This window comes from Coregonus lavaretus (assembly GCF_964263955.1).
Source record: "Coregonus lavaretus genome assembly, chromosome: 18".
Taxonomy (NCBI): domain Eukaryota; kingdom Metazoa; phylum Chordata; class Actinopteri; order Salmoniformes; family Salmonidae; genus Coregonus; species Coregonus lavaretus.
This window is the reverse complement of record NC_140005.1, coordinates 16,045,543-16,073,274: the sequence shown is the minus strand read 5'-3', so window position 1 is coordinate 16,073,274 and position 27,732 is coordinate 16,045,543. Positions and strand designations below refer to the sequence as shown.

The 27,732-nt window shown below is 43.2% G+C and overlaps 1 protein-coding gene across 1 annotated transcript in view; it reads left to right on the top strand.

Moving 5' to 3' along the window:
- Positions 1–10,098: 10,098 nt before the first annotated feature.
- The window catches only part of LOC311145329 (myelin transcription factor 1-like protein), a gene marked incomplete at both ends in the record, with an annotated part of 111,476 nt that continues 93,842 nt past the window's right edge, over positions 10,099–27,732 (top strand). Inside the window, 3 exons of the mRNA XM_084181560.1 lie at positions 10,099–10,153; positions 10,752–10,785; positions 13,056–13,118. Coding sequence (XP_084037686.1) covers positions 10,099–10,153; positions 10,752–10,785; positions 13,056–13,118 — 152 coding nt within the window. The remainder of the gene's footprint in view (positions 10,154–10,751; positions 10,786–13,055; positions 13,119–27,732) is intronic.

Sequence of the window (27,732 nt, the reverse complement as noted above, 5' to 3'; positions counted from 1 at the left end):
ACAGAATACTAAAACACACACACAACCACACACACACACACACACACAGTCTTGTACAGCTAACCTTGTGGGGACACACAATTCAGTCCATTCAAAATCCTATTTTCCCTAACCCTAAACCTAACCCTTACCCTAACCCTAACCCTAACCTAAACCGTAACCCTAACCTTAACCCAAAAACCTAACCTTAACCCTAACCCTAAACCTAACCCTAGCTCCTAACCCTAATCCTAGCTCCTAACCCTTAACGTAATTCTAACCCTAACACTAATTCTAACCTTAACCCTAAACCCCCTAGAAACAGCATTTGACCTCGTGGGGACAAATAAAATGTCCCCAGTTGGTCCAATTTTTGTTTGTTTACTATTCTTGTGGGTACTTCTGGTCCCCATAAGAATAGTTAAACACGTCCATATACATACACACACACACACAAACACACACACACACACACACACAATCAGCCCCAGAGAGGGATGGCGACCATTGGGATGTGGGAAGCTACACTATGACATGTCAGGGCTCTGATTTCATCCTCTGTCCCAAATCAAGGCCATAATCAGATCAATCAGAGGGCAGGGCCAGCGGCACTCAGTGACTGATTAGAGGACTGGGGGACAGGGGGGAGAGGGGCGGGGTTGTAGAGAGAGGGAGGAGAGGGGAGAGAGGGAGGAGTACTGCTCACCAGAATACTGTCATAAATCGATAGAATAAATGCTTCAATATAGTTGACATCAGTAAAATTTTCATCTCTGGTTCTTCCGCAGAGCAAAGACGTTTAGGGACCGGGGAGAAAATGCAATAACCCCCCCCACATATTTCAGTTTCCATTTAACCTATCTGAACAGTAGGCTACAGTTCATTGACATGCCATAGACAGGTTGGTTGTTTAGCAACAAAACCAAGGCGTGCTCAACTATGTGGAAAAACAGACGATGTTTGCTTAGATTGTTGACAACATGTAAGCTATATTTAGTCTCCAATGTTAATTTAAAACGTAAATACATTTGCACAATGAGCACTTGTTGTCCCTCACATACATCGTTACAGTTGTTGGTTAGCTAGCTAGCGCATTTTAGCCATATTATCATTGACATTAAATCAGTCAAAACACCTCAAAACAAGACAGGGTATCAATAACAAGATGAAACGAGCTGACACGAGCCACATGGCAGTTTTTTGTCATTCTTGCTATCAAACTGGCCATCCAGAATTACATTTTCATTTTAGTCATTTAGCAGACACTCTTATCCAGAGCGACTTTACAGTTAGTGAGCGCATACATTTTTTTTTTTCATACTGGCCCCCCCGTGGGAAACAAACCCACAACCTTGGCGTTGCAAGTGCCATGCTCTACCAACTGAGCTACACGGGGCCAACACAACAACAGGCTGACTTCTGCCCCATGGAAGCGCACACATCGTTTTCGTGATGTTGTCAGCTAACCCATCTATAGGCCTATTTGAAGTCCCCGTCTTGTGACTGTCGAAATTGTATAGCACCTCACAATCGACACACATAACATAAACGGCACTGCTATCATAGCCAGTGCTGAACAGTTTTTGGGCCTCATGCTACAGACGGCTATATTGGTCCGCTAATACAGGACTAGTAAAGGCTTTTGTGGAAAAAAAAATTATATATATACAGTACCAGTCAAATGTTTGGGCACACCTACTCATTCAAGGGTTTTTCTTTATTTGTACTATTTTCTACATTGTAGAATAATAGTGAAGACATCAAAACTATGAAATAACACATATGGAATCATGTAGTAACCAAAAAAGTGTTAAACAAATAAAAATATATTTTAGATTCTTCAAAGTAGCCACCCTTAGCCTTGATGACAGCTTTGCATTCTCTCAACCAGCTTCATGAGGAATGCTGTTCCAACAGTCTTGAAGGAGTTCCCACATATGCTGAGCACTTGTAGGCTACAGTTCATTGACATGCCATAGACAGGTTGGTTGTTTAGCAACAAAACCAAGGCGTGTTCAACTATGTGGAAAAACAGACGATGTTTGCTTAGATTGTTGACAACATGTAAGCTATATTTAGTCTCCAATGTTAATTTAAAACGTAAATACATTTGCACAATGAGCACTTGTTGTCCCTCACATACATCGTTACAGTTGTTGGTTAGCTAGCTAGCGAATTTTAGCCATATTAGCATTGACATGAAATCAGTCAAAACACCTCAAAACAAGACAGGGTATCAATAACAAGATGAAATGAGCCACATGGCAGTTTATTGTCAGTCTTGCTATCAATATGGCCATCCAGAATTACATTTACGTCATTTAGCAGACACTCTTATCCAGAGCGACTTTACAGTTAGTTCCCACATATGCTGAGCACTTGTTGACTGCTTTTCCTTCACTCTGCGGTCCAATTCATCCCAAACCATCTCAATTGGGTTGAGGTCGGGTGATTGTGGAGGCCAGGTAATCTGGTGAAGCACTCCATCACTCTCCTTCTTGGTCAAATAGCCTTTACACAGCCTGGAGGTGTGTTTTGGGTCATTGTCCTGTTGAAAAACAAATGATAGTCCCACTAATCGCAAACCAGATGGGATGGCGTATCGCTGCAGAATGCTGTGGTAGCCATGCTGGTTTAGTGTGCCTTGAATTCTAAATAAATCACTGACAGTGTCACCAGCAAAGCACCCCCACAACATCACACCTCCTCCTCCATGCTTCACGGTGGGAACCACACATGCGGAGATCATCCGTTCACCTACTCTGCGTCTCACAAAGACATGGCGGTTGGAACCAAAAATCTCAAATTTGGACTCATCAGACCAAAGGACAGATTTCCACCGGTCTAATGTCTATTGCTCGTGTTTCTTTGCCCAATCAAGTCTCTTCTTGTTATTGGTGTCCTTTAGTAGTGGTTTCTTTGCAGCGATTCGATCATGAAGGCCTGATTCATGCAGTCTCCTCTGAACAGTTGATGTTGAGATGTGTCTGTTACTTGAACTCTGTGAAGCATTTATTTGGGCTGCAATCCGAGGTGCAGTTAACTCTGATTAACTTATCCTCTGCAGCAGAGGTAACTCTGGGTCTTCCTTTCTTGTGGCGGTCCTCATGAGAGCCAGTTTCATCATAGCGCTTGATGGTTTTTGTGACTGCAACTTTCAAAGTTCTTGAAATGTTCCGTATTGACTGACCTTCATGTCTTAAAGTAATGATGGACTGTCATTTCTCTTTGCTTATTTGAGCTGTTCTTGCCATAATGGACTTGGTCTTTTACCAAATAGGGCTATCTTCTGTATACCCCCCCTACCTTGTCACACCACAACTGATTGGCTCAAATGCATTAAGAAGTAAAGAAATTCCACTAATTAACTCTTAACAAGGCACTGAAGCTGGTTGAGAGAATGCCAAGAGTGTGCAAAGCTGTCATCAAGGCAAAGGGTGGCTACTTTGAAGAATCTCAAATATAAAATATATTTTCATTTGTTTAACACTTTTTTGGTTACTACATGATTCCATGTGTGTTATTTCATAGTTTTGATGTCTTCACTATTATTCTACAATGTAGAAAATAGTAAAAATAAAGAAAAACCTTGGAATGAGTAGGTGTGTCCAAACTTTTGACTGGTACTGTATATACATTATATTTTTTAAATTAATATTTGTGTTTTATTAGGATTTTTCAGGGGGTGCTGCAGCACCCCTGCTTCCTGCGGCTGTTACTTTTATCATCCTCTTTTACCACCTCACCAAATCTTTCCCAAATATACATTTTCTGGCCCTCCCTTCTGTTTATTTTCGGCTCTCCATTTCACAACTTTTCTGTTATTTAATTAAACTCCGACATTGTCCTTTTTGCCTTAGTGGATCGAGGTAAACTTTTTCTGCCCTATCCTAAAAGGATTTGGCGATTGGCGTGTAGGCTATTTGGTGTGCACACAGTTGGCCCTAATGCCAGATAGGCTTAAATAATGAAAGAAAAACCGTAATGTAGCCTATAGATATAAATTGCATTAATGTAGCGTACATTTATGGATTTTTTTACGGTATTGTTTTCTCTTTATTCAACCTGCCTGCCACCCACCCGCACTTCATCCACACAATATTTCATTACCCTAAACCTGCCCGCCCTGCGGATATAACCGCAGGTACTGTGGGTTATGAGTCAACCCACACATCACTAATGCCTACATACAGGACATACACAGAGACAGGGAGGGATAGAGGGATGGAGAGAGAGGGAATGTATAAGTGCCTAACTCTGCCTGTTAAGATAGAGTGCCTGGCAGCCTATTTAGTTGGTGTGGATCAGCAACAGTGTCACACCCTGGCTCTGGGGACTCTAATATGTTGAGCCAGGGTGTGTAGAGTCTGTGTTTTGGTTCTACGTTCTATTCTAGTATTGTGTTTCTATGTTGGCCAGTGTGGTTCTCAATCAGAGGCAACGAGTATCAGCTGTTGCTTGTTGTCTCTGATTGGGAGCCATACTTAAGCAGCCAGTTTTCCCACAGTGTTTGTGGGATCTTGTTCCGTTTTGGTTTGTTAGTACCGTTGGACTTCACGTATCGTTTGTTGTTTTGTTTATCGTGTGTACACTTAATAAAATTAAGATGTACGAGTATCACGCTGCGCCTTGGTCCTCCTCCTTCGACGATCGTGACAAACAGTTATATTTACAAAAATATAGAAATGGAAAAAATTACTTGAGAAAAATACTTAACTTGATTGACCAAAATAATAATTTGCAAAAATAATAAACAGTTGGACAATAGCAATAATCCCTCAACAAGGGGACAAAAGCCAAAGCACCTCAAAGATAGGGCGTAGAAATAGAATCCACTGGATGGATTGGATGGATCAGTGGATTCTATTGCTATGATAACAGCTCTGTAGACATTTTATTTTTTTATTTTTATTTTTTTGTCATTTTAGCAGACGCTCTTATCCAGAGCGACTTACAGTTAGTGAGTGCATACATTTGTATTTTTCATACTGGCCCCCCGTGGGAATCGAACCCACAACCCTGGCGTTGCAAATGCCATGCTCTACCAACTGAGCTACATCCCTGCCGGCCATTCCCTCCCCTACCCTGGACGACGCTGGGCCAATTGTGCGCCGCCCCATGGGTCTCCCGGTCACGGCCGGCTACGACAGAGCCTGGATACGAACCAGGATCTCTAGTGGCACAGCTAGCACTGCGATGCAGTGCCTTAGACCACTGCGCCACTCGGGAGACATGTTAGGCTACATTAGAGAAAAACTCTCCATGAATGAGGACTGAGTACATTGGGTTGTCCCTACCCCAACCTGACATAAACCATTGCTAAACCAGTGATAATTCATACATACGATTTGCATTGATTCTCCACACCTTACACACAAGCGCGCACACACACACAATCACCCATAAACACAAGCACACACATGCAACCAGACTCTCACACACACATACACACACAGTCACCTCTTCTGTTATAGTATATAGCCTACTATTTATTCAAATGCACGACCACGACACTACTGACTTTATATTTAAGGCCTGAGGAGGTGTGGTATATGGCCAATATACCATGGCTAAGGGCTGTTCTCATGCACAACGCAACGAGGAGTGCCTGGAAACAGCCGTTAGCCGTGGTATATTGGCCATATACCACAAACCCCTGAGGTGCCTTATTGCTATTATAAACTTGTTACCAGGGGAATAAGAACAGTAACAAGTAATTTTTTGTCATACCACATCAGCATTCAGGCCTCGAACCATCCGGTTTATAATTGTAAATACAGTCATACTTGACATAGCACATTCATGATCTATACTGTATATCATATTGTGTATATATCAGGCTATTACTACTGTGCATATTACCTCTTCTATTACTTGTGATTTTCGATTTGACTCTATATTATTGATATTGATTATTGTACTGCAATATTGAAGGAGCTAGCGCACAAGCATTTTGCTGCACCTTTTATACCTGCTGTAAACGGTGTATGTGATGAACAACATTTTATTTGCACACTTGACAAAACAATGGCCATCAATAACACATTTATAACCACATTTATAACCAAAGACTTTATAAACAAAGACATGATTTGCATAAATGTGTTTCCAATAAATAATGAAGCGTTTGAAAACACCCCCTAACCAGGATAAACCAAATTACGAGAGGCGCTCAAACTGTACCTAAAACCGTGAATTTACCGCCATGCTCCTTAGAAGGAGGCAGAGCCTGTTCACAGCAGTGGTGAGTAGGCCTAGAGACAGGTTGGTGATACCAAACAAAGAGACAAACATTTCTACAAAAATATATACCATGATAACTAGACTCTGTCGTTTGTGTTCTTTACATGGTAACAAAGCATACTGATTGATTGGACTAGCGATAGCATAGTTAGATTAGCAAACTATGTTTGTAACAAACCATTGGCGGCGTGCAAAAAGATGGCGGCCTCCATGCACTTACAACAAATGCCTAGTTTGCAGAGTTCCCCGTATTGTAGCTTGCTCTCCTTTACTATATCTGCATTAGCACAGTGTAGGCCTAGGTTACTGTTATATTAATTTTTATTTATGCTACCAGACTACTGCAATTTAATAAACTGGAATAGTGGACTGTGTCCGTTTGTGCTGGGACAAATGGTGGGAAATGTTGTGACTTGACATCACACTGCCTAAATACCTAAAATCTCTCTCTATCTCACTCTCTCTCTCTCTCTCTCTCTCACTCTCTCACCATTAATCTTGTTCTCTGTGTCTACTCTTGCTCTGTGTTTGTCCCTGGGCATCTGTGTTTTGAGAAGCAGTGTTTTTGCCATTGCCCTGGTCAGACCTAGGCCTCATATATCTGGCTTGTTTTACATCAGAACCTCCTTGGAGCTGTCAAGCATGCTCTGTCCGTCTGACACCTCTTTTCTCTCTCTCACTCTCTTTTTCCCTCACTATTATCTATCTCTCACTCGCACACTTTCTCTCACGCTCTCTCTCTCTTGCTTTCTCTTTCTCTCTCTTTCTCTCGCTTTCCTTTTGAATTCATAGGACGCATAGGCGAGGAGAAATCTTGGAGGGTAGCATGGATCATTAGCTATATTTGTTCCAATTTCCTGCAGAATATGATAGATCTGGCTAATTACCACCTTGCCAAGTCTATTTCTGAAAATGACAAGCAGCTATTGGGCGGGAGGAAATCACTCCATATATGGCGTATATTTTCTACTATGTGACTATTCGTGAGGCCATCGCCAGCTCCCTTCTCAAAGGAAGGAAACTCAAGCCAAACACTGTCATACAGCATGTGTAAATATGATTTGCATGGAGATTTGAATTCATAAGTATGGATATTGTTTTTTATTTCTTTGCAGAAAATGAATTTGGAAGAGTGGTGAGCTCTTTTTCTCCACTTTAACGTCCACTGTCGTTGGCCACGGAGGAAGCAGAGGTCTGGACCAAAGAGAAATCTCACCCTAAACCATTTCAGGTAGTTATATGATATAATGATACAGTACACCTTGATAACCCCATAAAACCCTATTTAGATATAAAGCCACAACTCTGTCATACTCAATCCCAACCATTTCAGGTAGAGATACAAAACTCTGTCACGCCCAAACCTTTTCACAAGCTCTTCTCAGTGATAGCTACCTACCTACGATAACACCACTCACCGGAGAAAATGTTGACAGCAGATTTCAATCTTTACCCCCCCCCCCCCCCCCCCCTCTCTCTCTGGCACCCACTCAGATGTTATCAGCCTGGTCCTTCACACCAATTCAGAAGCACTTAGATGGAGATAGCATGCATGTTTACTGTCACTGGTTGATGCATGGCCTAAATACCTATTTGCAGAGAAATGTGATAATGCAAGTGTGGTGTCTGAAGTACGCTGAAGGAATACCAATGCAGGCTGGGGAGGTGTGTGTGTGTGTGGGGGGGGGGGGGGGGGGGGGCATACTGAGACATATTTTCCCCAAACTTCAAGGTGAAACAAAGGAAATCCAATAACAATGTGGATTTTGGTAACAAATGTCCCAGCCCCAACAATGCACACACACACACACACAAACACACACACACAAACACACACACACACACAAACACACACACACACACACACATACACACACATACACAAACACACACACACATACGCACACACACACACATACACATACACATATACACACAAACAAACACATATACACACAAACAAACACAGAGGAGGGGGGACGACTCCATCACTCACCACAGCCAGAGGTGGAAATAGCTCATAATGTTATATTTTGTGTAGCACTGTTGACGTCAGGTGTTTATGGCTTATATGGCTGTTGAAAAACACCAGTGAAAAAGCACAGCATTATCATGTTGAGTCTGGCCATAGAGTCTCAGCAAGTTTCTGTCACACAGTTCATTCATTGTCCCTCATATTTGCTCGTTTGCTCTGTCTGTCTCTGTCTCTGACTCTTCTCATGAGCCAAATGTCATTGTGTGAATGTAGTGTCGGGAGTTGGGCCACCCACAGGACGTGCTGGATTGATAACTTGTTGGTTTATTTTTATATTTTTTTTTCCTGAGGTAGGATTTCCACTTATTACCATGGAAACCCCTGTGCAGCTCCACAGAAATATAATTTCCGCCCCCACTCCTACCCCTCCTAATACACCCCGCCGTTTGCCACACTAATAAGATTCAATAGGTACTGTATTCTTGGTTTTGATCATTTTATTTTTCCCCATTTGAAACATTTATGGGCTTCATAACAAAACACACAGGCTTCCACCATTAGGACTGAAGGCTTAAGAGGCACTTTAATAAATCATGTTGAATAAAAGAGACATCCAAACCCGGCTAGCCTCTGATAGTCCAAAACTCAGCAAGCATGAATATTTAGTAACATCTGGAAATAACAGAATGCTCCCTTCCTTCAACTCATCAACAATTAATGCACTTCTGACTGGTTGGGATCTAGCTACCTTTACTGTAAAATGATGGCTCTAGTGTGAGAGCGAGTGTGGAGTGTGAATGTGAGTAATGTGATATCTGTAGGATTAAATAGAGGATTTACAGATGGGACATTGATTTGAGAGGCATGCAAAACACTACTGTATATACACAGTGAATATGTGGGCTAGCAGAATATGGGAGAGATTATTACTATAAGCTATTCGTACAACTAGCTCTCACAGTCTCACGTCAGAATTAGATGTCCATCCATATTTCACAAATGTCAAATTTCGATGTTGTTGCAAACGTCAAATATCAAAGTGTTTAAGGTTAGGTTTAGGCATTAACTCTAAATTGTTAAGGTTAAGGTTAAGTTTAGGCATTAACTCCGAAATCTTAAGGTTAAGCATTAACCCTGAATGGTTAAGATAAGGGTTAAGGTTTGGGATAGGCTTAAAACAAAAATCGAAATAATAACTTTCTATCGCTGGATTCGAACTTGCAACCTTTGGAATCAGGCCAATGAGAGGCAGAGGCAGATGCTTACGCCCATCTGCAATCCCCGTCCACAACACCCTAGCAAAACCAAAGGTAACAGCGGTCACTGTTGCCCCTAGTGGCCGGTTTCCACATCATCTCCCGATGTCCTCAGACATGAATGGACGTTGAATACTGACTTGTATCACGGGTGACCTGGCTATATTCGTATCCCTTTGTTTGAGGAATGTGCCAAGTGGCATAAAGCTAAGATGACACCTTTATATAGAGAGTAGTATAGGTGCACTTTAATGGAGAAGCGTGACCGTGTTGGGGAGCGATGGAATATCATAATCCGTACACACATATGGACCAGAAGAAGAACCAGCGCAATTATGCATTTCTATTCACAGTACATTTGGATACATCTTTCAAAGCACCATGAAGCAAATGTTTCGGTGACATTAGCACCAGGCAAGTCTACATTTCTAAATACTTTAAATAAATGTAATTTCACGGTGTCAAAAACAGTAAAAGTTTGGTATCAGGCAATTACTCTCACGATAAATGGTTGTGTGTGTGTGTGTGTTCATAAGAGATAGTGACAGACAGACAGACCCAGGTGCCAGGCCCCCAAAGCCAGTCTTCTCTTTGCACAGGCTCTGGCACGGCTTCTATCTCTGACCATTTGTGTCTCCTTTGCAGATGGAGGTGGATGCAGATGAGAAGCGCCATCGCACACGCTCAAAAGGTATCCGAGGTGCGTCTGCACCCTCCTTAAGTCACTGAGGGTGCCACTCAGGGTGACCTTACCCCAACCCACACACACACACACACACACACACACACACGCACACACACACACACACACACACACACACACACACACACACACACACACACACGCACACACGCACACACACACACACACACACACACACACACACAAACACACGCACATACACACACACACACACACAAACACACACACACGCACATACACACACACGTGCACACACACACATATACACACACAGCTCTCTTATCACACATTCCAAACTATAACACTTCTCAGTACTCAGCTCTTCTCCTCCCACTGTCTCTCACCTCACCAGCCATACGATACCATACATTATCCAGGCAGTCTATCCAGCCTAATACATAATGTTACTCTGCCTGCCTACATTGGATATAGTTTTCACTGTTTTTAACCCTGACGAAAGCATGATTTTATGATATATTGATTACTCTTTTTCTTTTGCTTCCCCTCACTCTCTTTATTTTCTCCCTATCCCTCTCTCCCCTCTCTCTCTCCTCTCTCTCTCATCCCTCTCTCTCTCTCTGCCTGTAATTATCAGTGCCTGTGGAACCAGTGATACCAGAGCTGTTCAGGTCAGTATTATTGATAAACATTGTCCCTGTTCATCTGCCTTTCCGGCTTCCCCCTTGTGTGTGAGTGAAAGAGGGAGAGAGAGAGAGAGGGAGAGGCTGAGAGATGGAAGGCCACTAGGGCCGATAATGGCTGTGGAACACTCCCAGGCTCTCAGTGTGTAGCGAGAGATGAGCACTAAAATCACCTCTTCAGACAGGAGCGATGCCATTTACTCGGCATGCTACTTCCTTGTGCTTCCTCTCTCTTTTATTCTCATCTCTTTCTTTCTCTCCATTATTCACTCCCGTATCTCTCACCCCTCTGTCCCAATCACAATCTCACATTGTCGTATCTAATTTATCTATATTTTTCTATCTATTCTGACAAACCCCATCAACAGTAAATAATCCCCCCCAAAATGAGCAAATCTAAGTTATTAAGACCCACTGCAACCCCCATCTTTAGCCTGGCTATTCAAATGGTAAATCCTGTCAATACAGTGGCTGTAAGATTATCCTGAATTGACCCTTGCAGTGTGTTGTCCCACTCCCTGCTAAATTGATTGAATTACATGTGCTACCCCATGAAACCCATTGATGGATCTCCCTGAATCTCCCTGCATCAATGGACAACCCGACTTTGGTGCTTCAGTTATCCACTAAGAGTTGTCATATGTACGTCTTGTATTTGGTCATTTAAAACTGGTTCAAAGATACTTTTATACGATGAGTATACACTCGTAGAAAAAAATTGCTATCTAGAACCTTAAAGGATTCTTCGGCTGTCCCCATAGGAGAACCCTTTGAAGAACCCTTTTTGGTTCCAGGTAGAACCCTTTTGGTTCCAGGTAGAACCCCTTCCACAGAGGATTATACATGGAACCAAAAAGGGTTCTCCTATGGGGACAGCAGAATAACTGTTTTGGAACCCTTTTTTCTAAGAGTGTATATAGGCCTATACCCATGTTTTTTATATAGTACTCTCAGATCTCTACTTACTTTTATCCTTGGATATTATTTTGTCCTTCACAGGCTAGGAGAAGGTTTCTTCATAGATAACCTTCTGGGCCCACCTATATCAATAAAGAATATCCCACCTGGCCACCTACAGTATAGCTCTTATCTTTCTGATTTTCACAAATAGTGTCGTTCCCCCATCTCTTTCTTTCTTTCTTTCTTTCTTTCTTTCTTTCTTTCTTTCTTTCTTTCTTTCTTTCTTTCTTTCTTTCTTTCTTTCTTTCTTTCTTTCTTTCTTTCTTTCTTTCTTTCTTTCTTTCTTTCTTTCTTTCTTTCTTTCTTTCTTTCTTTCTTTCTTTCTTTCTTTCTATCGCTCTCTTCTTCTCTCTCTCTCTCTCTCTCTCTCTCTCTCTCTCTCTCTCTCTCTCTCTCTCTCTCTCTCTCTCTCTCTCTCTCTCTCTCTCTCTCTCTCTCTCTCTCTCTCTCTCTCTCTCTCTCTCTCTCTCTCTCTCTCTCTCTCTCTCTCTCTCTCTCCATGGGCTCCATCTCCCTCTCTGCTTTCTCCACCGCTGCATGCAAATATCAATTAATCAGCGGATCGATGACCAGCCTATCTCCAGGCTGAGGCGTCCATAATGCCGATAATGCTGCTCGATGGCGTCGCTCCACAGAGAGCTGATAGTTGTCAGAACAAATATGCTTGACTTTGCATGGCGGGTCTGGCTGGTCTGGCCTGGGCAGATATGCCACTGTGATATTGTAGAGGGTTATGATGGTTATGATGAGGTTTAATGTAAAATGAGAGGTGCTACAGATGGAGGATCTTAATTTGATCACTCTTTTCCCCCCCTGCTGCACAGCAGGAAATGCAAACTTGTAGTGTATTCAAGGTTTAAAAAGGCATCTAAAGTTTGTAATTTCCACTTTAAAATGCCCATCTTGATTTGCCGTACAAAATAATTCCATTAATTATGATCCACATAATAATTCAAATTTCCTGTTGCTGCAGGATTGTGTTCCTGCTGTAGCAAACTGGCTCAAATTAAGATCCTACATCTGTAGGTGGAGGAGTAAGACCAGATTGAAGTGTGAAGTACCATAAGAGTGCTCTACTGTACGTGTAGTGTTGGAGTAAAATAGGAGTGCATTGTTTGTATAGTAAAGGTAGAAAGGGAATAAGATTGCAAAGGGGCGCAAAATCCAATAAAATCCAAGTGTGAAGAAGAAAACAGAAATTGAACAGCATATGTGTAGACGGATAGATGTAAAAAGGGAGGAGAGGAGAATGGTGAGTTGTGTGCAAACTCAGTGTGTGTGTTTCTGTGTCTTCGCAGCTGTCCTACACAAGGCTGTGATGGGAGTGGACACGTCAGCGGCAAATATGCAAGACATAGAAGGTAAAACTGTCTCACTTTAGTCTTATTTCAGTTATGGATGAACCATTTTCTCCACATTCACTGTACACTAATGATTTTCTAAAAAATAAAACTGGAAATCCTTTATTGAAATGAATTCAATAGCATACCATGGTCATTTTCACAGCTAAGTTTGATGGACAGGTTAAGGCACACATATTTATTGCCATCCCTTTGACATTTGCATATTTACAGTGAGATATGCTAATCATATTTTATATTGTATAAGCTCTCCATAAATCTCCTTATAAACAAGCACTCAAAATGGAAGGATATCTCTCTCTCTCTCCTCTCTAAAGGACATGCCTGTGTTCTATTTCTTCTCCTTTGTTCTAAAATACCAGGCTCATTGTGAACTAATCCCATTTCCCCAGTCGGACAAAGAGGGGGCTGCTGCCTTGCATAACTGGAAGCAGCCACTTCGGGCTTCTACTAACTATGGTGTCAAAAGATTTGGTAGAATCCCCCAATTTCAGATTAAGGCTGTGACTTTCCTATGAACATGTTTATGTATAAATATATGCTAACTAGCTTGTGGTTGTCATACGTTCATGTATACATGTATGCCAGAGGTCACCAACCGGTCGATTGTGATCGACTGGTCGATCTTTAAGACATTCCTAGTCGATAACCAAACATTTATGTAGAAAAGCCAAAGATAAAGGCTTGCGCTCCGTTTGTATTTTATTTGTGTTGTGCTGTTGGCGATAGGTGCACTTGATTCAGAAGCCCTGCGCACCGGGCAGGCAAAGTGTTCCCATTTTGGACCATTTAATTTGTCTGAAAATACCAATTCTGCCTACCAAGCGGACCGGTAGATCTGTGGCTAAATTGAGTGTGCTTACTGCGCTGGCCAATCGGATAGCTCAAATCACAATGCCTACAGCTTCCACGACCAAGGCCACAGCAAAGTTTGATACTAGCCTACGTGAGATTTCATAACTTGACCATGACCAGAGCGAGAATATCAAAGAATACAGCAAAGTGCTGCTGTTTCTATGAGTGAGTTCATGTTTAAGTTTTTATTCAGCACTGTTAAACAGTATTACAAAACATTAAATGTGCTTCGCCCTACTTCCACTAGCTCTGCAGCTGCAATGAATGAGTAGCCAAGTGTATCGATAGCCCTGCGTTTTTATTGTTATTAGCAGCTCATCGTGTCTATTTTAATGTTTCACTTTCTCTAGGAACAACATGAATTTGTGCATGAGGCAGATGAGGTGTAACTCGAGAATTGGCCATCAGGTGGAAGACGGTGTCCCCCCTCTCTGGTCAGTCTCACCGGAGGAAAGGAGAGAGCAGGGACCGTGAGAGGCTGACCCTCTGCTGCTCTCTCCCACCCTCCGCTGAGACTAATGTTGTGTTCAAAACAACTGGGAACTCGGAAATCTCTGACTTCAGTGCGTTCAAGACAACTAGGAAAATCATTTTTTTTCATCCAACTCTGAATAACAAGTCGGAAACTCTGACATCTTTATAGAGCTCCGACCTGAAGATCACTGACGACCTAGTTTTTTTCCGAGTGCCCAGTTGTCTTGGAAGCATGACATTAGAATGGCGCTGGAGGAGATGGCCGTTTTACGGGCTCCTAACCAATTGTGCTATTATGTGTGTTTTTTCGCTTATTTGTAACTTATTTTGTACATAATGTTTCTGCCATCGTCTCTTATGACCGAAAAGAGCTTCTGGATATCAGGACAGTGTTTACTCACCTCGTACTGGACTAAGATTTTTTTATTTAACGTGTCGGACGCGAAGGATTTCCTTCAGGCACCCGACAAGGCCCAAATCCCCGTCATTCGCATGAAGAAGAGACAGAGATATCGGGGACATGGGTCGGGATCCCTTGTAAGGATCCGATGGCGATTGGATAATCTGCCTCAACCATCAGTCCTATTCGCCAACGTACAATCATTGGATAATAAAATGGATGAGCTCCGATCAAGAATATCCTACCAACGGGACATTAAAAACTGTAATATCTTATGCTTCACTGAGTCGTGGCTGAACGACGACATGGATTACATACAGCTGGCAGGGTTTTCGGTGCATCAGTAAGATAGAACAGCTACCTCCGGTAAGACAAGGGGTGGTGGACTGTGTATATTTGTAAATAACAGCTGGTGCACGAAATCTAATATTACGGTTTTGCTCGCCTGAGGTAGAGTATCTCATGATAAGATGTAGACACTATTTACCAAGAGAGTTTTCATCTATATTTTTCATGGCTGTCTATTTACCACCACAAACCGATGCTGGCACTAAGACTACAAGACTACACTACTAAAACTACATCCGTTTTACCTAATTTCTACCAGCATGTTAAATGTGCAAGACCACCTTTACTCCACACACAGAGGCGCGTAAAAAGCTCTCCCTCACCCTCCATTTGGCAAATCAAACCATAATTATATCCTCCTGATTCCTACTTACAAGCAAAAACTAAAGCAGGAAGTACCAGTGACTTGCTCAATACAGAAGTGGTCAGATGACGCAGATGCTAAGCTACAGGACTGTTTTGCTAGCACAAACTGGAATATGTTCCGGGAATCTTCCAATGGCGTTGAGGAGTACACCACATCAGTCACTGGCTTCATCAATAAGTGCATAGATGACGTCGTCCCCACAGTGACCGTACATACATACCCCAACCAGAAGCCATGGATTACAGGCAAAATCCGCACTGAACTGAAGGGTAGAGCTGCCGCTTTCAAGGAGTGGGACTCTAACCAGGACGCTTATAAGAAATCCCGCTATGCCCTCCGATGAGAGCATCAGCTGTTCCGGACGATTGTGTGATCACGCTCTTCGTAGCCGATGTGAGTAAGACCTTTAAACAGGTCAACATTCACAAGGCCGCAGGGCCAGATGCATTACCAGGACGTGTACTCCGAGCATGCGCTGACCAACTGACATTTTCAACCTGTCCCTGACTGAGTCTGTAATACCAACATGTTTCAAGCAGACCACCATAGTCCCTGTGCCCAAGAACACTAAGGTAACCTGCCTAAATGACTACCGACCCGGAGCACTCACGTCTGTAGCCATGAAGTGCTTTGAAAGGCTGGTCATGGCTCACATCAACAAAATTATCCCAGAAACCCTAGACACACTCCAATTTGCATACTGCCCCAACAGATCCACAGATGATGCAATCTTTATTGCACTCCACACTGAACTTTCCCACCTGGACAAAAGGAACACCTACGTGAGAATGCTATTCATTGACTATAGCTCAGCGTTCAACACCATAGAGCCCTCAAAGCTCATCACTAAGCTAACGACCCTGGTCCTCAACACGGGGGCCCCTCAGGGATGAGACAGCCTATAGGGAGGAGGTCAGAGACCTGGCCATGTGGTGCCAGGATAACAACCTCTCCCTCAATGTGATCAAGACAAAGGAGATGATTGTGGACTACAGGAAAAGGAGGACCGAGCAGGCCCCATTCTCATTGACGGGGCTGTTGTGGAGCAGGTTGAGAGCTTCAAGTTCCTTGGTGTCCACATCACCAACAAACTATCATGGTCCAAACACACCAAGACAGTCGTGAAGAGGGCACAACAAAGCCTAAAAAAGATCCTCAAAAAGTTATACAGCTGCACCATCGAGAGCATCCTGACTGGTTGCATCACCGCCTGGTATGGCAACTGCTCGGCCTTCGACCGCAAGGCACTACAGAGGGTAGTGCGTACGGCCCAGTACATCACTGGGGCAAAGCTCCCTGCCATCCAGGACCTCTATACCAGGCGGTGTCCGAGGAAGGTCCTAAAAAAGTCGTAGACTGTTCTCTCTGCTACCGCACGGCAAGCGGTACCGGAGCGCCAAGTATAGGTCCAAAAGGCTTCTTAACAGCTTCAACCCCCAAGCCGTAAGACTCCTGAACAGCTAATCAAATGGCTACCCGGACTATTTGCATTGTCCCCCCCAATCCATCTTTTTACGCTGATGCTCTCTGTTTGTTATCTATGCATAGTCACTTTACCTCTACCAACATGTATTTATTACCTCGACTAACCTGTGCCCCCGCACATTGACTCTGTACCGTTACCCCCTGTATATAGCCTCACTACTGTTATTTTACTGCTGCTCTTTAATTATTTGTTATTTTTCTTCTTTTTTAATTTTTACTTATCCATTTTTTACTTAACACTTATTTTTCTTAAAACTGCATTGTTGGTTAAGGGCTTGTAAGTAAGCATTCCACTGTAAGGTCTACACCTGTTGTATTCGGCGCATGTGACAAATACAATGTGATTTGATCAGATCAGATCAGTGGCAGTCGGTGCCATTTAAGAAGAGGAAGGACAATTCATTTTTTGTGAGCATGGCCTTATTTCTATTACAGCATATTGGATGATTGTCATTCATATTTCATTCACCCAGCTTAATGTAACATTGATAGGTTTAGGCCACTACATGATACTTACATTTTCCCTATACCCATCATGAGGTGGCTACAACCTAACCTATGAATTAAAGTTTAAAACGTAGGTGCATCTAGCTGATCCAGGGTGTAATCATTAGTCCAATAGCTGCAAACAAGAGTTTCTATTGGACAAATTCAGGTATGTTTATCCCCATTTCATTCCGTTTGCTTCCGTTTAAGAAACGTTTTTCAACAGAATCGGAGGAATGAATACACCCCTGATCACATTTAAACACAGTTCACTTTCATAGCAGCCACATACAAACAGCATAATCCCTATGATCGTTGTATAATTTCTTCTTGCATCTATGCGCTCGCCTCCTCTCACCTTTTCCCTTCACTTGTGGACTTCAGTGTACAACACATAAGCTGTCTGTGACCAGGCAAAAAAAACTTTCCAAGCCAAACCTTCATATCATAACAGCTAACTGCTACATCGTTGTCACCTTATTAATGTCATAGTCAACATAGCTACTAGATCTAACGCGTTAGTAAACCAGCTATAATCATGCAGTATAGTGTAGTCAGCAGCAAGCAGTTTAGCAGTTACACGGCGGGCCCTGGTAGCAATGAATTAATAAAACCAAAAGCTTACCTTGACTTGGAAGAGTTCCAGTGTTGGATAGCCATAGCCAGCTAGCTAATATAGCATCACTCTCTGTTTGAGCCAGGTGTTTGAGTAGGCTAAACTAGCTAGCTGCATTCGCTAGCTGATTAAGTGAATGTGAAAGTGAAAATAAATAAATATATATATATATAGCTTTCTCTCTCTTTCTCTCTCTCTCTCTCTCTCTCTCCCTCTCTCTCTCTCTCTCTCTCTCTTGCTTCTCCTGTGAACTATAGTATTTATCTCTCTTTGAGTCAACTACTCACCACATTTTATGCACTGCAGTGCTAGCTAGCTGTAGCTTATGCTTTCAGTACTAGATTCATTCTCTAATAATATGATTGGGTGGACAACATGTCAGTACATGCTACAAGAGCTCTGATGGGTTGGAGGACGTCCCGGAAGTTATCATAATTGCTGAGTAAGTCTATGGAAGGGGGTAAGAACCATGAGCCTCCTAGGTTATGTATTGAAGTCAATGTACCCAGAGGAGGACGGAAACTAGCTGTCCTCCGGCTACACCATGGTGCTATCCTACAGAGTGCTGTTGAGGCTACTGTAGACCTTCATTGCAAAACAGTGTTTTAATCAATTATTTGGTGACGTGATGTATTTTGTATAGTTTTATCAAAAAATTTTAACTTTTTGAATGTTTCACATTTTTTGAAATTCACTGAGGAGGATGGTCCTCCCCTTCCTCTGAGGAGGAGCCTCCACTGCCAGATGCATGTACCATCAGTTAAGTAAAATAAGAAAGCAAATTATTTTGCAAATTATTTCAATTTATGCTGATCTATTTTGTTATCAAAGCTCGAATTCTGAAATATAATATGGTCTGAGAAGAACAATATTGGTATTGTCAGGCATATAGCCAATTTGCTGTGATAATATATTAGGCCTACTGCACAAATGTCATTCCTACAGAACAGTTTTTATCAGGTTCATGTAAAAAAAAGTCATGTTTAAAAAATAATCTGAGTGCTAGATCTCGGCTTGCTTCAGAAAAGGTTGGTGACCACTGATGTATGCTAACTAGCTTGTGGTTGTCCTACGTTGGTACCGTATCATTACAAACACTATGCTTATGGATCATTATGATATTACAACAGACTTGTTCAGACTGATCACATCAACAGAAGATTTGTTAGAGTAAATATGTATTTCTAGCTTACTAAATACAGGCAGAGTAGTTCTCTCCTCTTCGGCTGAAATTTTCTAAACAATTGAGGAAGGTGTATCATTATTAAACCTTAGTTAGGCCTGATAAAACTATGCAGTATTATGTTGGTGGGTATTTATCAGCTTTCCCTGTGGAATTGTTGTTCCCTGCACATGTGTACAGTTTTGGATGTGCATACTGTCCTTTTGAACTGTCTTTACTAGCTACCTCTTCTAACTCCATCCATGTTGAGACACAAGTTTCCTCTCTCCTCTGGTTAGTGAAATGAGAGAGGAGTTGTTTTAGAGTAAGCTTTAATCGCCGGTGTCAGAGCTAAAGCATGGCCGTGCAGGAAATGATCCAGTTAATTCAACATTTTAATTATTTAACATCGTTGTGGAATGTGATGGCCGTGTTGGTGAATCCCGAACTTAACTATTCGTAAGTCACACACACGTGTGTGCGTACACACCTGTGCGCGTTCACACACACACACACACACACACACATACACACACACACACACTAAGATTTCCCAGAGAAATCTCCCACACTGGTCACGTGCCAGACTTTGTGTGTGAGAGATAGAGAAATCTCCCACACTGGTCACGTGCCAGACTTTGTGTGTGAGAGATAGAGAAATCTCCCACACTGGTCACGTGCCAGACTTTGTGTGTGAGAGATAGAGAAATCTCCCACACTGGTCACGTGCCAGACTTTGTGTGTGAGAGATAGAGAAATCCGTCTGTGTTATAATTACTTGCCCTTGTATGGATGGGTTCATTACTCAAACCCCCTCAGAGGCTGGCGTCCCGCTGGCTTAGGCCTGGCAGCCATCTTGGACGTCACTGTATAGTTGATAGACAGCATAGCTCTGTACCATATTGATCTTTATATCAGCTCAGAGCGAGTGAGAGTGAGAGAGAGAGGAGGGAGAGTATGGAGAACGCAGCATAGCCATGCATCTCTCTTTTCTCTCTCTCTTTATCTTTCTTTCTCTCTCACAAACAAAGAAAAGACAACGACTCCTCTTCTCATTGTGACGTGTCTATCCCACCAGCCAGTGCTTTGCTCAACGGATAATTCAAGATAAATAAAACAAACCATCAGCACACCTGGCTAAGACTGCCTTGCTCAAACACTCTCTTGTTTTATTTACACACTCTCTCTCTCTCTCTCTCTCTCTCTCTCTCTCTCTCTCTCTCTCTCTCTCTCTCTCTCTCTCTCTCTCTCTCTCTCTCTCTCTCTCTCTCTCTCTCTCTCTCTCTCTCCTCTCTCTCACTCCCCTCTTTTCTCTTCTCTCTCTCTCTCTCTCTCCCCCATCTCCCCGCTCTCACCCCCTCTCCCTCTCTCTCATTCTCTCTCACGTTCGTCAATCTCCGGCAGCTAATTTCTCCTTCAGATGGTGCCCCGCTCATTTGCATACTTACTTATTAAGTGTTCTGACTATCCGACAGAAGATCTAAGAAGGTGGGATCCTTCATATGTTAATTAGTCCCTTTCTCCGCTCTCTGCACAGGCGTGCCAGTGATATCCTCTCTCCTCTTGTTGCGCTCAATGCAATTCACACAGCTTTTGAATGTGTGCTGCAGACCCAGAAATGCATAAGACTGTTCACACACCCTGGCAGATGGTTCCATGCAGTCCCAGTAAACCATGGTCTCTGTCTGTCTGTAGCCTATGTGTATGAAATGACTGGGCTTCAATGGATCTCTATGTTATATCCCTGCGGGATCAGGAGTTTTTCACGGAGCTGACCAAGTGTAATAATGTCATTCCAACAGATGTATCTTTGGTTAGAGGTTACTGGGATGGGCATATTGGATGGCAATAATAACAGGCCAATGGCAGGATAGTTTGGCCAGCCGTTTTAGATTGGTCAACTCTCATCATGTCTCAACACTGATAGATAATTGGCTGGCTGGGGTAGTTAAGACAACAGGAGTACAGCAGGGTTCTCTAACGCACTCTTAGTGTGACTAAACATCACTAGACAGTGTTCTATTAGACCAAGTATTATAAGCTGATGCTGTTAACATGACGTCCAGGGATTTGATGAAAGTCCCTTTGCTGCTAAGAAAGTAAATCAACGTTTTTCCTCCTATTTTATTGAAAATACATATGTTAGTTCAGTTTCTTTTTCCTCTCTCTGAGAGTGTGCATAGAGTTTTTGTGACAATTCATTACGCATTAATTATCTATGAAGAAACCAGAAGCAGCAGTTTTCATGGCGTGAACCTGCCAAGGCATCAGGGCAGGGCAGTAGATTCAGCCCACTCAGGCCATACTTAATAATGACTCTCACTTTGAACCCATTTACTGGCTGGAAGGTTGATTGACAGATACTGTCTGTGGTGTCGGGGGTGGACACGCCCCTCTGGGCCACGGCTGGAATTACAGAGCAGTGGCAGCTAAATTACACCTTAGGAAGGACCTCTAACTCAGAGGGAGGGCGGGAGGGAGGGAGGGAGGTATGATGAATAAAGAATGGATGTGAGATGAGAAGCAGTGGTTGAACCGCTTGGGGTCCACAGTGCACAAAGATGATGAGAGCATGAGTAACGCACACACACACACACACATACACACACACACACACAGTTCTAATCATAAAGTATTAGCATTTCATCACACTCACATGGTGTTTTTACCTATCAATCATACCCAATCATTCACTAATCCGCATATGTAGAACATTTATGCAAATACAGTCCATTTAATCACCTCTGCACACACCTAGTAATAAACACACACAAAAAAACATTCCACACACATACACACGCACACACACACACACACACACACGAACACACACACACACATCGAGTGCCTGTCTGCCTCTGATTCGAAGATCCTCCAATAACAGGCGAGAGAGCCCTAGAGTGGGAGAGAGCCCACAGCTGAGACCCTTCATGTCTCTACCAAGACACACATGCACACACACAGCCTTCTTCACAGTCCAGAGCAGCAAACCTCCCTGAGTAGCCACTCAAACCCAACAATTTAATCAGCAAGAACATCATGGCTGAAATACAATCGACATTGTACTGATTTCACACCACTGTGAAGGGAACCAGTATATCCCGTGGAACTGAACATCCTCTAGCTAGCTGCTTCTCATACCTACTCCTTCACTCTGATAGGAGAGAGGGGATGGAGGGATGATCTGTAAACCTGTTGCAGGTCCCTGTGGAGGCATTAAGTCAGATAAATGCTCTCAGTTCAGCCCAGGCTGTTTTTCAGCCCCTCTAAAAAGTGGTGAAGGAAGGAGAGGCTATAAAGCCCAATTAGTGAGTGGAAGGAGAGATTAATGGCTGTGTGACTGGCCACAGGAGTCCCACTCTGTGATACCTCACAGGCTATATACCAGGGTTCCCTAACTGGCGGCCCGCGGGTGATTTTATTTGGCCCCCCAAGTTTTCTGAAAACACCAGAAAATTATTGTTGGACATAAAAAAAGACTGTAAAAACACCAGCAAATCAGCTCCAAGTGATTTTAATTTAGGAATAAAGTTCCAAAGTATTCCCACACATAATAGAGAGATGTATGTGATCATATACAAATGTAAGCAAGGCTTGAAATGATTATGTTTTATTCAAATATGATATCTATTTGTGCTTCTTGCGGTCAATTTGCAGTCTACAAATTATTCGTCATTATGTTCCGGCCCCCTGACCATCTGTTTAAGAAAAAATTGGCCCGCGGCTGAATCTAGTTGATGATCCCTGCTTTACACTAACACAATCAGGAAGTGGAATGGAGGTAGAACTGTAATGGAGGAAGATCTATGAAGTAGAGCTGGGAATTGCCAGGGTCCTCATGATGCGATATTATCAGTATGCTTAGGTGCCGATGTTATATATTCTATGTTTACGTTCTAGTTAGTCTATTTCTTTGTTTCAGTTCTAGGTTGTGTGTCTATGTTTGGCCGGGTGTGATTTCCAATCAGAGACAGCTATCGCTCGTTGTCTCTGATTGGGGATCATACTGAAGTAGCCTGTTTGCCTACCTTAGTTGTGGGATCTTGTTTCCTGTTAGGTTGGTATGTGTATAGCCCTTTGGACTTCACGTTACGTTGTTTTGTTGAATGTTTATTTGATTTAATAAACATGTACGCTTTTTACGCTGCACCTTGGTCCGACCCGTCTCTCAACGTTCGTGACACAAACATATTGCTCACCATATGTCTGCTGCAGAAGGACAAGAGAAAGCCATGAGAAAACGAGTTTTGATCAGTCATGGAAATAAAAGTGCAGAAAACAGGTTAGCTCACTGTATAAAAATAAGATGGAGAACAAGCTTTGACAGAAAAATACAGACTAGCTCAGAATGAATAGAGCAATATTGTCAAAAATGCTATTGTCAAAAATAATATTGCGATATATCGTCAAAAATAATATCGCAATATGTAACTCTATCAATTTTCCCCCCATCACTATTGTGAAGAGAGTTGGAGTAAGATAACACTTACAAGTTGTCTACATGATTTTTTGAGGGACAGTTTACCAGGCAGCTACTGAGTCAAAGTGGTAGGTTCGAGACACTCCACCATATCCAGTATTTTTTACTCAGTAAGAAACCCACCTACTGCACGCATCCAAATGTAGAACAGAAATAGGCCACATTTAGTCCTCTGAGATAGCACACACACACACACCTACACACACACACACACACACACACACACACACACACACACACACACACACACACACACACACACACACACACACACACACACACACACACACATACACACACACACACATACACACACAGAGGGAACTCTCTCTTCTGACAGTGATGTTTTGGGTGGCATTTCGTTTCTGGGCTGCACAATGTGCTCCATAAATGAATGATGAGTAAATCTGTGAATTGTGAATAATTGATGGCAGCCGAGGTAACAAGCAAATGACTGGTGTTATTACACTGCTCAAAAAAATAAAGGGAACACTTAAACAACACATCCTAGATCTGAATGAATGAAATAATCTTATTAAATACTTTTTTCTTTACATAGTTGAATGTGCTAACAACAAAATCACACAAATATTATCAATGGAAATCAAATGTATCAACCCATGGAGGTCTGGATTTGGAGTCACCCTCAAAATTAAAGTGGAAAACCACACTACAGGCGGATCCAACTTTGATGTAATGTCCTTAAAACAAGTCAAAATGAGGCTCAGTAGTGTGCATGGCCTCCACGTGCCTGTATGACCTCCCTACAACGCCTGGGCATGCTCCTGATGAGGTGGCGGATGGTCTCCTGAGGGATCTCCTCCCAGACCTGGACTAAAGCATCCGCCAACTCCTGGACAGTCTGTGGTGCAACGTGGCGTTGGTGGATGGAGCGAGACATGATGTCCCAGATGTGCTCAATTGGATTCAGGTCTGGGGAACGGGCGGGCCAGTCCATAGCATCAATGCCTTCCTCTTGCAGGAACTGCTGACACACTCCAGCCACATGAGGTCTAGCATTGTCTTGCATTAGGAGGAACCCAGGGCCAACCGCACCAGCATATGGTCTCACAAGGAGTCTGAGGATCTCATCTCAGTACCTAATGGTAGTCAGGCTACCTCTGGAGAGCACATGGAGGGCTGTGCGGCCCCCCAAAGAAATGCCACCCCACACCATGACTGACCCACCGCCAAACCGGTCATGCTGGAGGATGTTGCAGGCAGCAGAATGTTCTCCACGGCGTCTCCAGACTCTGTCACGTCTGTCACATGTGCTCAGTGTGAACCTGCTTTCATCTGTGAAGAGCACAGTGCGCCAGTGGCGATTTGCCAATCTTGGTGTTCTCTGGCAAATGCCAAACGTCCTGCACGGTGTTGGGCTGTAAGCACTACCCCCACCTGTGGACGTCGGGCCCTCATACCACCCTCATGGAGTCTGACTCTGACCGTTTGAGCAGAAACATGCACATTTGTGGCCTGCTGGAGGTCATTTTGCAGGGCTCTGGTAGTGCTCCTCCTGCTCCTCCTTGCACAAAGGCGGAGGTAGCGGTCCTGCTGCTGGGTTGTTGCCCTCCTACGGCCTCCTCCACGTCTCCTGATGTATTGGCCTGTCTCCTGGTAGCGCCTCCATGCTCTGGACACTACGCTGACAGACACAGCAAACCTTCTTGCCACAGCTCGCATTGATGTGCCATTCTGGATGAGCTGCACTACCTGAGCCACTTGTGTGGGTTGTAGACTCCGTCTCATGCTACCACTAGAGTGAATGCACCGCCAGCATTCAAAAGTGACCAAAACATCAGCCAGGAAGCATAGGAACTGAGAAGTGGTCTGTGGTCACCAACTGCAGAACCACTTCTTTATTGGGGGTGTCTTGCTAATTGCCTATAATTTCCACCTGTTGTCTATTCCATTTGCACAACAACGTGTGAAATGTATTGTCAATCAGTGTTGCTTCCTAAGTGGACAGTTTGATGTCACAGAAGTGTGATTGACTTGGAGTTGCATTGTTCCCTCCCTCCAGGCCTATGTGACTATTACTACCTGCCCTAGCACTACACAGATGATTCAAATAATCAAAGCTTTAAGATTAGTTGGTTATTTGAATCAGCTGTGTAGTGCTAGGGCAAAAACCAAAACATGCACCCAGGGGGGGGGGTATGGGCCCAGGACCGAGTTTGGGAAACCCTGGCCTAGCACATGATAATTACATCCTGTGCTACGCTAACAAATGATTAGCCGATGATGGATAGATTAACACGCTTACTTACTCATGCCTCAATGCTAACTAATTAGATATACACCATACAGGCAATATACTGTATTTGTCTGATATATGTGGTCCCCTTCTACATGTGTGTTGTTATGGTGGGTGGTGACTGTCACCATCCACTTATCTATTTTACTTATCTATTTTTTACTTAACACTTTTTTTTCAGTTTCTTAAAAGCTGCATTGTTGGTTAAGGGCTTGTAAGTAAGCACCTGTTGTATTCGGCGCATGTGGCAAATTTGATTTGATTTTTTGAAGCCTGGTGTTTAATGGACCTTGTCTATCAATAGATGATACAATTTATTGTGGCTCAACTGTTCACTAATTTGGCCTGTAGCTCAGTGGTGGAGGTGGTGGTGGTATGTTGTCTGGCTGGGGTCATCATCCCATCGGCCATAATGTCTCCGTGGCACTCTCATAGCTTCATACACATCTACTGCACCTACAGACCTCTCTTTCCACTACTAAGGAATATTGGTGTCTCTGAGTGGTCTTTGGCTTGGTTTGCTAACTACCTCTCTCAAGGAGTGCAGTGTATAAAGTCAGAACATCTGCTGTCTCAGCCACTGCCTGTCACCAAGGGAGTACCCCAAGGCTCGATCCTCGGCCCCACGCTCTTCTCAATTTACATCAACAACATAGCTCAGGCAGTAGGAAGCTCTCTCATCCATTTATATGTAGATGATACAATCTTATACTCAACCTGCCGCTACCCGGATTTTGTGTTTAACACTCTACAACAAAGCTTTCTTAGTGTCCAACAAGCTTTCTTTGCCCTTAACCTTGCTCTGAACACCTCCAAAACGAAGGTCATGGGGTTTGGTAAGAAGAATGCCCCTCTCCCCACTGGTGTGATTACTGCCTCTGAGGGTTTAGAGCTTGAGGTAGTAACCTCATACAAGTACTTGGGAGTATGGCTAGACGGTACAATGTCCTTCTCTCAGCACATATCAAAACTGCAGGCTAAGGTTAAATCTAGACTTGGTTTCCTCTATCGTAATCGCTCCTCTTTCACCCAAGCTGCCGAACCAACCCTGATTCAGATGACTATCCTACCTATGCTAGATTACGGATATGTAATTTATAGATCGGCAGGTAAGGGTGCTCTCGACCGGCGAGATGTTCTTTACCATTCGGCCGTCAGATTTGCCACCAATGCTCCTTATAGGACACATCACTGCACTCTATACTCCTCTGTAAATGGGTCATCTCTGAATACCCGTCACAAGACCCACTGGTTGATGCTTATTTATAAAACCCTCTTCGGCCTCACTCCCCCCTATCTGAGATACCTACTGCAGCACTCATCCTCCACATACAACACCTGTTCTGCCAGTCACATTCTGTTAAAGGTCCCCAAAACACACACATCCCTGGGTTGCTCCTCTTTTCAGTTCGCTGCAGCTAGCGACTGGAACGAGCTGCAAAAAACACTCAAACTGGACAGTTTTATCTCCATCTCTTCATTCAAAGACTCAATCATGGACACTCTTACTGACAGTTGTGGCTGCTTCGCATGATGTATTGTTGTCTCTACCTTCTTGCCTTTGTGCTGTTGTCTGTGCCCAATAATGTTTGTACCATGTCTTGTGCTGCTACCATGTTGTGCTGCTGCCATGTTGTGCTGCTACCATGTTGTTTTCATGTCGTGTTGCTACCATGCTGTGTTG